This window comes from Aricia agestis, chromosome 2 (assembly GCF_905147365.1).
Source record: "Aricia agestis chromosome 2, ilAriAges1.1, whole genome shotgun sequence".
Classification (NCBI taxonomy): domain Eukaryota; kingdom Metazoa; phylum Arthropoda; class Insecta; order Lepidoptera; family Lycaenidae; genus Aricia; species Aricia agestis.
In genome coordinates this window covers 3,032,710-3,042,716 of record NC_056407.1, presented here as the reverse complement: position 1 = coordinate 3,042,716, position 10,007 = coordinate 3,032,710, and the positions used below count along the sequence as shown (strand labels likewise).

Sequence of the window (10,007 nt, the reverse complement as noted above, 5' to 3'; positions counted from 1 at the left end):
AAAAATGTGGAACGCTTCACGATTTTGCGTGTCATCCTTGCGCAGGGGCCATGCTAATCTTCTCTGTATCGTTCCAATTTTAGTATATGTACTGCCGAAGCGAGTACATCTGCTGTACTAAATTTGTTCAATATAGACTCAGGAACACGAAAAACACCGTTAGCGCGATTTAGGATTTGTATAAAAATGTAGAAGTTTTGACATAGATACATAATAATTTTGTTGCTTGCTTGCTACAAATATTAAATAAATAAATATTAGGAAGTATCTTAAAGCCTTATAACATAACTTATAAGTAATAATTAATATAATCTTGAAAATGGTTCGACAGAGCGCCATCTATGAAAATTTGCTGTACAACTTTGATATTAATAATTGTAGAGCATGAAATGGTCCTTAAAATATTAAAATGAAACTGACATTAAGAACTTATCTCATTTATACTTAATATAAATTTATTGTAATTTACTTAATTAATTTGAAGCGCCTATTTTAATTACAACTGATTATACTGTACGTGTACAGCCAAGGTAGGTAGAGCAAAACATAGCTCTAGTGGCTCTACCAGCAGTATGCCAATGCTTCCCGACGTGTCCGATAGATGTCGCTAATTAGTAAGTTATTTAAAATTATTACTTTCCTCAATATTGACAATAATAATTATATGTTTTTTATACAATATCCAAGTTATTTGATATGAACTTCTGGAAAAATACTTGTTTTCCTTAATGTCGCAATTTTTTTCATACAAAGTCTTCGTAACACCTGAATCGCGCTATTGATGTTTTTAGTGTCACTGAGTATATATAGAATGAAGTTTGCTCAGTAGTTGTACTCGCTTCGGCAGTACATATACTAAAATTGGAACGATACAGAGAAGATTAGCATGGCCCCTGCGCAAGGATGACACGCAAAATCGTGAAGCGTTCCACATTTTTTGAGTAATCAAATTTTTAAAGTTGAAGATGAAAAACCTTTAATAAGTCTTTATTCTAAAACTCTTATTTTCATTAAATGTGTAAGCAGATAAATAAAACTTATAATAATTATCAATGGATATTTCAAATAGACTGCCAACTTACTATTTTTTTTCTCTTTTTAGATGATCTACCGTAATTTCAATGACACTATTGCTCACATGATAGAATTCTACTCATGATCTACTCTGCTATGCATAAGGATTCTTAAAGGTAATCTAATCCCGCAAAATATAGTGATTATCTAACAATAAATTATAATTTACCTACATCTATTACATTTACCAACAAGCACATGTGACATGACAAAGGTGAACTTATTCTGGGTAGAAAAAAGTTTTAAAAAACTTTTTCTTTCTTATATAGGTATATAGTTATTTTATTATATTTCTTTCTTATATATATAGTCTTATAGTATAGTTCTGCCTTAAAAAAGTACTTAAGGAGAAATACAAATTCCTCCGTAAATACCGTACCTATGGAAATACATCTGATTATGAATCTTTTAAATTATTACGCAAAAGGGCTAAGGCCATGGAAGATAGTTGTTATCAGTTTTACCTTGATAATTGTGAACTCGCGATAGCTAAAAACCCCAAGCTTTTTTGGTCTTTCATAAAAAATAATAAGAGCAATAGCACATTTCCGTCCTCTATGACATTTGAAGGTCACAGTACTACCTCGGGCGAGGAAGCTTGTTCTTTATTCTCAGACTTCTTCAATAGTAATTTTCTGTAACAATCCACTTGTTCAACACATTCCCCCCCAAAAACAAAATAAGTATTTAACTCAGTAATATCAAGTATTGAAATATAACTACCTGAAACTATTAATAAGTTTATCGGTTCAGTTGATGTCACTAAAGGCGCGGGCCCGGATAATGTCCCACCACAATTTATATCCCGTTGCTCAGATTCCTTAACGTTACCTATCACCCTATAATTTAAACGATCTGTGACAGAAGGTATAGTCCCAAATATATGGAAATCAGCTTTTGTTTCACCAATTCATAAGAGTGGTAGTAAAAATGAAATTAAAAATTACAGACCCATCTCAAAACTGTGCGTGTTCGCCAAGCTTTTGGAAAAAAATGTTTATACACAAGTAGTTATATAGCAAACCACTTTATGCCTGAACAACATGGCTTTCTTCCGCGTAGATCGACAACTTCCAATCTCTTAACCTTTGTTGAATACATTGCTGAGAATATGGACTCGGGTGGACAAATGGACGCTATTTTTACAGATTACAGCAAAGCTTTTGATCGAATAGATCACTCGCTGCTTCTGAAAAAACTCTTTAATGCAGGAATTCATGGAAACTTGTATAGGTGGTTTACCTCTTATGTTCGAAATAGGTCGCAGGCTGTAGTGGTTAATGGTTTTACCTCCCCTTGGACTACTGTACCATCAGGTGTCCCCCAAGGTTCTCTGTTGGGACCCCTTCTGTTCAACCTATTTGTGAACGATATACATACTTGTTTTTATCACTCCAAATTTCTCTTATACGCTGATGATATGAAAATTTACAAAAATATTAGAACACTGACTGCAACTTATTACAGGAGGACCTGAACAGGTTTGAAAAATATTGTCGAGATAATAATTTAGACCTAAATATTAATAGGTAAGTGTTATACGATAACGTTTAGCCGGGCAGATAAGAACCTTTCCTACTCACTACGTGAACAGTCTTTAAAGAAAGTATCAGAGATTCGTGACCTAGGCGTTATTCACTATTCGAAATTCTCATACTCCAAGCATCTGGATCACATTATCTCGAAGGCCAACAAGTCGCTTGGATTTGTAATCAGAATGAGCTCCCAATTCAAAAACATAAAAATTCTAAAAGTACTGTATTGCTCGTATGTACGTAGTGTCCTTGAATATTGCTCCCAAATTTGGAACCCTCAGTACATTACCTATATTAACAGGCTCGAATCCGTCCAGAAACGATTTGTGAGATTCCTACATATTTATATTAAATGCGGAACATCTGACACTGACTATGAATCGAGATGCAGAAGGTATCACATGCTACCCCTGCATCTCAGACGTCAAGTAGCTGACATTTGCACATTCCTAAATATTGCCCAAAATAAAATAGATTCCTCCCTTCTTGTTTCTAAAATTACCCTGGGAAAGTCCCTTCCCGCTCATCCAGAATATGCTCCTTCAACCCCTTTTATATTCCATTCTCCCATTCCAATTATAGGAAGGAATTCCTTCTTCGTTAGAAAACCTGCTTGCCTGAATGATTTGAGTAAACACCATGACATTGACATTTTTAATTCATCTATTTATGCTATCAGAAAGTCAATCAATAAAAATTGGTTTGAAGCTGGTCACTGATTGTTGGATTCATTACTCTTGTACTATGGATATTATCATTGGGTTGCTTTTGTAACGTGTACTATTGTATCATTGCCAAATACTTTTGTCTACCTAAATGTAAAGCAATGTTGTTAATGTTTAGACTTCTATTTGTGGAAACATGTTAATAGTGCTTAGATACTAATCAGCCTTAATTTTTAATTTAAGTTTTATCACTGTATGTTTTCCGTTTAAATAAAAATAAAATAAAATAATAAATTATGCTTGTTCATATGAATAACCAATGTTGTTTTGGTCTACAATCAACTCATACTGAAATATGTCGCGGCACGCACTGTTTTAGGTGCAAAAAACAATTCAAACTATTGAAACCCATAATTTATTATTATACATTCGAAAAAAAATGCGTGTTGCAACATAACTTTTAAAAACTATGGGGATGATAAATAAAAACGAAATTCCATAAAAAATAACATTATATTCACTTCATATGAATCATGTGTGCGAGGGACCAGTCGTGTTTGAGTTCGACGGGCTCATCCACAGTGACTCCGGCAGCCGTCACCACTCCCATCTGATACCGGGGAAACGAGCGAGCGTCGCGGTAGAACAGCACCTCCATACACTTGCGGACTAGGGCCCTGAAGAACAATAATTATGATTAAAATATAACATATTATTATAATAATTAAGTAACTCAAACAGGACCATGGAAATAATTACATGCCTAGAAGGAATAATGACACTTTGCAACCTATGATATGTTTAAATAGATCCTCCAACTTTAAAGGCCAAAAAAATAACAACAGGTAATTTGTTCATTCACATAAAAAATGAGTACATAGTTTTTCAAAACTGTGTAGTAAACCACATAGTTTTTCAAAACTGTGTTGTAAACCTACTTTGCAGACTCCTCATTTAGAGGTCCCTTTTCCAACGCATCTCTTATCAAAGGAGTGGCCATGTAAGCTCCGAGCCCAGTGGCAATAGCAGCATCCTCGTAAGCCGTACCCAGCTTGTCGACTGCACCTAGGAAGGGCTCACCATCCTGTAACACAAGAACAGACAAATCAGGTCTAGTGACTTAGTTTTATATGAAAATTATATTATAAGAGTAAGAAATTCTTTCTACACATAAAATAGTCTTAAGACTACACCATAGGTAGCTCTTTGTAATGTAACATCACAATGAGATATGAAAGTTAATCTTTATAAAAATGCAAAACTTTAATCTAACACTTCCTTAAATGTAGGCAGCAAAAATTAATTACAGAGTGCTAAACTTGAAAGCAATTTTTAAAATTATGTACTATCAGAGAACTTGATTCCTAGGCAGATGGGGGACCTACGTAGTTTTGCTGCTATACATCAAACCCAGCCGACAGATCACAATTAACATTGAATTGACATGATCCGACCACATGATGTTGGTCTGTCAACTGCCTAGGAATCAATTTCCTCGATGGTACCTGTATTCCAGCAACAACATAGTTATTCCAGAGGGGGTCCATCTTGCTGCGCTTGTTGTACAGAACACGGGTCAGCCAGCAGTGCAGGGAGCGGGGCTTCAGCATCAGACCATCACCAATGCATTGCTCATCAATACTGCAAATATAAATAAAACAGGTCAGACAGTAAAAGTGGCAACTAGTAATCCCCCTGCCTTTCATTTTATTAATTTTGTTGTGGGCCCGGAGACAGTTTTAGCTTTTCCCTTGGGCTTTTGAGAGATTGTATCAAGGTGTTTTAAAATCCTTATTGGAGTGGTAAGAGTGGGAGGTTAAAGTTAAAATATATTATCTATGATTTCTTCTACATTAGTTTAGGACAATACTTATCACAATGATTTACAATAAGTTGCTTAAGATTAAAATCGAATGTATGACATTATTATAGTTTATTAAACCCATCAATCCATGGCATCCGGCTGTCGCATAACAATAATTGAAAATCTATTGTGTCTGTGATTCCCACGATCGATGTATTACGTGAATAGAAACTTACATTTTCTGTTCAATGATGTCCTTCAAGTATTGATAGTCAGCATAATCTCCACCGGAGCCTAGTAAAATAAGGTCATTGACTTTCAACACTCGGGAGCAGTCGCGGAACCTGGCTAGAGAACCATATGACCCTAGGGTGTCTGCAGCAATGACACAGCCTTTGTCAAACTTTACACCGATAACCGTGGTTGTGGTCGTTATAGGCGTAGCTGAGCTGAAAAAAAAACACATTCTCATTGCAAGAGTATAATAACTAAAAAAACATTTAATTTTTAGTCACAAAACTAAATTTAATTTGCTTGTCAAAATAAATGTAATTTTGTAACGTTCCAGCTAAGTAAAAATTTGAATACATGAACTTTGAATTAACTTACTGTGATCTGAAATCCTGAACTGTGTGTTTTGATGGTTGATGAGTTGATGAGTTTCCAGGGAAGTTGTAAAACGCCCCGGGCGATGGGCCATTCTGCCATAAGGGAGCTGGCATCATATAATCTCCCATAAAAGCCATATTTACTTAAGAATCAAAACAATTTTATCGGTAAAATACTGAAACTCAACAAAATAAATTGCAATTTTCAATGACAAGCCGCTTTGAGAATGACAATTCAATTTTTTATTTCTGTTCCGATATACGTAAAATTGAGAAATTTAAACGGTGTTGATTTAATATTTATAAAAAAAGTAAACAAAATATCTATCAATTTAGATTTTTTAATTTTGGCACATTTTCGTGTGGTTATTTACTTATTTATAACTTTTTCAACACAATTTTTAAAAATTTAAATAGCATGCGGGCGTAGAACGGAATGTTACTTCGTTCAGAAATGAAATTAATTATATAAATCAATTATAAATTTTAAAGCACAACTTATTACTTAATCAATATAATTTATTATTGATTTCGAATAAATAATTTTATTGCTCTATTTTACGAATAAAATTCTTTCGTAACTCCTTTTATCCACTGTATCTGCAGTCTGCTGGTTGAAGGTAATAGAAGAGATAATCTGTGAGAGCTCGGAAAGGATAGTAGGATTTGGATTGGGGATATATACAGATATATAAACAGTATTTAAAACACGGACAGCCACAATATTAAAACTACTACTATGTACAGGAAGAGGTAACAAAGAATATATACACCGGCTAGAGACCAAAATAGCCACTCCAGCCTTGCCATCAATTCTGTCATCCCGGAAACATGAGTAGCCCGGGACACGAAAACGTGAGCCAGGCTTTAACCATGTCTCCTGGACGGCAATAATTGATGGCCTATATCTATTAGCTAAGAAAATAATGTCTTGTTTTTTGTTTTTGACGCTACGACAATTCCACTGGATCATCGGGAACTGATCCATGGTTTAGGACGGTATTAAGAAGCTGAGTCAAGTTAGCACGAGTTTTGTTCGGTAGGCCGGTATCACTGAACCGGAAGATTAGTTGGGAAAGGGTATTGATGAGGGAGTCAATAAAGTTGTCGTTTGGGGAGATTTCTAAAGGAGAGGGATATGCACTACCATTAGGTAATTGGGAAGCAGGTTCTTCGACAATATTTCTGAGTGCCTGATGATCATAACCAGACAGCACAGGGGTAATAGGACGGCGAGGAATAAAAACGGTTTTTTTGTAGGAAGTTGTAGCGGGAGATTTGGGCGGGGATCTAGAACTGGTTGCGGAGATCACAGTGGGAACAGTCTTAGTCGAATCCGCAAAAGAACGTCTCACTGGACGAAAACGAGCTGAGGCTTCAAAGTACGAGACATTCTCCTGCGACATGACAAGCTTGATTTCCTTCTGTCGTGTGTGTTCTGGACAGGATGGATTGTTAGCTGCATGAGAGCCTGAACAAAGCAAACAAGACAGATTGGAAACATCACAGGATACGCCCTCATGCGCCTGACCGCATTTAAAGCACCTAGGTTGTGAACGGCATTGAGATTTAATATGGCCAAAACGACAACATTTATTGCACTGGATAGTAGGAAGGACATAGGATTCAACTGGAAGGGATGTAAAGTAACAATAAGTGCGGGGGGGAAGTTTTTGACCAGAGAAAGTCAGGACTACGGATTTGGTGGGGGTATATACAGGTTGGTTCTGATCATTAAAAGTCTTCCGGCTCAGTCGCCGGGCCCTTATTACTTCGCCATAACCAGGTGGTACAGAAATATTAGATACCAGCTCCTCCATCGACCAGTTAACTGGTATGTCACGTACTATACCCATGCGTGATACATTATATGATGGAATCACCACAATATATCCAGCATTGGCAAGCACAGGTAAATTCAAAAATTCATTGGCGTGGGCAGCTAAGGTGAACTCAACTGAGATGCGATTTCGACCGACCTTCTTAATACCGTCCATCTTTATGTTTTTGACTTCATTTTTGAAAAGAAACTGTCCAAATTCCATGGGCCGTAATGCCGATCCATTTACTGTTTCAGGTTTGGAAACATGAACCAAGAACGGCGCAGCATCATCAACACTATACATTTTCTTGTTCTCAAACTCGGGGCTAGCATATTGCAATTGTATAGAAGGAACGGAATGAGTATTGTCAGAAACTTTTTTATTATTTACATTGTCGCTGTCTGGATTAGTACGTTTTCTCGACCTTGTATTAACAGCTGTAATGCTGCTACATTCCATAGCATCTATACTTTGCATGTTGTAAACCTGATCATCGCGACCACCACCGGGATCGGGCGGTTCGGCGTCCATGACGCTTGTTATAAGTAAACAACAACAACTATTAAGCTACTTAAAACCACACTTACACGAGGACAAATACAATATTTAGACACCCAGAACCAAAAATAGAAGATTCAACAGTAAAAAAGTAAATAATAATCGGAATTAAGCACTGAAAAACAAAAAATAGAAAAGAAAAGAACGCTTGTTACCACACTCAACCGGAGAAGCCGCCACTTGCCTTGCTATACCGCCCATATCATTGACAGTTGACACTTCTGATTTCTAAACGTTGGATTTGCAGTTCACGTCAAATGTCATTCTCTGTTTGATTTCCTTTTCAAAAAATTGACACAACAAAATGTCTAAGAGAGGTTCGTTTCTAAAATAAATCTGTTTTAATCGGGTTAAATAATGTTCAAATCTTCGTAAATTTAAGCGAATATAGTTGATTTTGCCCCCACAACTGTGAATGCATGTTTATTTCCATATTTTACATACATCTCGTTCATGTGTTGTGTAGTGAGTGTACATAAGTAGAGATGAATAAAGTGTTTATTTTCTGTTTCCTAAGGACGTGGAGGTTCCGCGGGAGCGAAGTTCCGTATCTCCCTGGGTCTCCCAGTCGGAGCCGTCATCAACTGCGCCGATAATACAGGTAAAATGCGAATGTTTTGTATCATAACCTAAACTTGTCATTGTACTGCTGAGAACACGGGTACTGGTGATGATACTTTATCTAGAACACGTTGTGTTTTTGAAATATGATGATATTTTCCTTGGCTGTGTCTGAAGTACCTTAAAATGATTGTTGTTTTACTTATATATGTAGTTTTCACTAAGTACTCTAACTTCCCTCATAACCTCTTATTTTCAGTGTATGGAGGTTGATATTCGGAGCTGTCTTTTGCTACATGTGTGATCTATATGTAACAAATTATAACAACATTTCAGGAGCCAAGAATCTGTATGTGATTGCCGTGCAGGGAATCAAGGGTCGCCTGAACAGGCTGCCCGCCGCTGGTTCAGGAGACATGATTGTCGCCACCGTCAAGAAGGGTAAACCCGAACTCAGGAAAAAGGTAAGCACCACACTAATTTATAATCCTTAAATATCATGAACTTGGGTTAAGACTAACTCTTTTGTGCATGTTCAATTTGACTGTGTGTGTAATTTTTGTATTTTTGTCAGATATTAAATTATGAGAACAGTGATTAAGCTCTTTAAAATAACTTACTGTTTGATAGACCTGCTAAAGTGCAGCAAAATTATTTATCATACTAACAAATATGCCTGAAATAAACTAGACCTAGATTTATAAATGATTTAAAAGTTTTTAATATGTGATGATATGCCAATGGTTTCGCTACTTCTAACACTGAATTGTTGACTGTTGATATTGCCTTGGCTGACTGAGAGTAATTTATGATCATTTCGAATATTAAGAACTAAGTTCTTTAGCTAATCATAAATAATATTTTTCAGGTAATGCCTGCGGTGGTGATTCGGCAGCGGAAACCTTTCAGAAGGCGGGACGGGGTGTTTATATACTTTGAGGACAATGCAGGGGTCATAGTGAATAACAAAGGTGAAATGAAAGGATCAGCCATCACAGGACCCGTCGCTAAGGAGTGTGCAGACTTATGGCCCCGTATAGCATCCAACGCAAGCTCTATAGCTTAAACTTAATATATGGCTAAGAAAAACCAATTGTTTCATTGACTTAGTCCTCTAGTATATGCAGAGAAACAACTCACAGCACACATATCAACTAGGAAAGGGATTGGCACCGTATTGCCTTGAGCCGTTCAATATTGTTTGTATGAAACTCCTTACTGCAACACACACTAAGTGGAATCGTAACAAAATCGCCTTGACTTGGAACAGGCTTTAAACCGGGATGCGATGCGTGATCAACTAGCAGTCCCCGCGCTTACGGCTCGTCATCCCCAAGCTTACGTCTCTTTGTCCACCCTTACTGTAAACTGATCTGGGG

At 36.6% G+C, this 10,007-nt stretch overlaps 2 protein-coding genes and 2 non-coding genes across 4 annotated transcripts; 2 read left to right on the top strand and 2 right to left on the bottom strand.

The window, feature by feature from the left end:
* Positions 1–107, bottom strand: LOC121740169. Its single transcript, XR_006037597.1, has one exon. It is a non-coding gene; the product is annotated as a U6 spliceosomal RNA (small nuclear RNA).
* A 724-nt stretch (positions 108–831) lies between these two features.
* LOC121740168 lies at positions 832–938 on the top strand. Its single transcript, XR_006037596.1, has one exon. It is a non-coding gene; the product is annotated as a U6 spliceosomal RNA (small nuclear RNA).
* A 2,830-nt stretch (positions 939–3,768) lies between these two features.
* On the bottom strand, positions 3,769–5,919 carry LOC121740037 (proteasome subunit beta type-4). The gene is made up of 5 exons (XM_042132740.1): positions 5,688–5,919; positions 5,315–5,527; positions 4,780–4,915; positions 4,213–4,358; positions 3,769–3,951 (listed from the first exon to the last, which is right to left on the bottom strand). Exons 1-5 carry the CDS (start codon positions 5,822–5,824, stop codon positions 3,792–3,794), a joined length of 792 nt encoding a protein of 263 aa, XP_041988674.1. The 5' UTR covers positions 5,825–5,919; the 3' UTR covers positions 3,769–3,791.
* A 2,358-nt stretch (positions 5,920–8,277) lies between these two features.
* LOC121740040 (60S ribosomal protein L23) lies at positions 8,278–9,717 on the top strand. The gene is made up of 4 exons (XM_042132744.1): positions 8,278–8,384; positions 8,585–8,668; positions 8,965–9,092; positions 9,497–9,717. The coding sequence occupies exons 1-4, from the start codon at positions 8,372–8,374 to the stop codon at positions 9,692–9,694; spliced, it is 423 nt and encodes a 140-aa protein (XP_041988678.1). The 5' UTR covers positions 8,278–8,371; the 3' UTR covers positions 9,695–9,717.
* The last annotated feature ends 290 nt before the right edge of the window (positions 9,718–10,007 follow it).

Excerpts from the sequence above, each read along its gene's own strand:
- LOC121740037 (XM_042132740.1), bottom strand. The coding sequence starts at position 5,824 with ATGGCTTTTATGGGAGATTATATGATGCCAGCTCCCTTATGGCAGAAT. Across the intron at positions 4,916-5,314 it reads GACATCATTGAACAGAAAAT|TATTGATGAGCAATGCATTG; the intron begins GTAAGTTTCTAT and ends TTATATTTGCAG. Across the intron at positions 4,359-4,779 it reads ATGTTGTTGCTGGAATACAG|GATGGTGAGCCCTTCCTAGG; the intron begins GTACCATCGAGG and ends CTTGTGTTACAG.
- LOC121740040 (XM_042132744.1), top strand. Across the intron at positions 8,669-8,964 it reads CAACTGCGCCGATAATACAG|GAGCCAAGAATCTGTATGTG; the intron begins GTAAAATGCGAA and ends ACAACATTTCAG. Across the intron at positions 9,093-9,496 it reads AACCCGAACTCAGGAAAAAG|GTAATGCCTGCGGTGGTGAT; the intron begins GTAAGCACCACA and ends AATATTTTTCAG.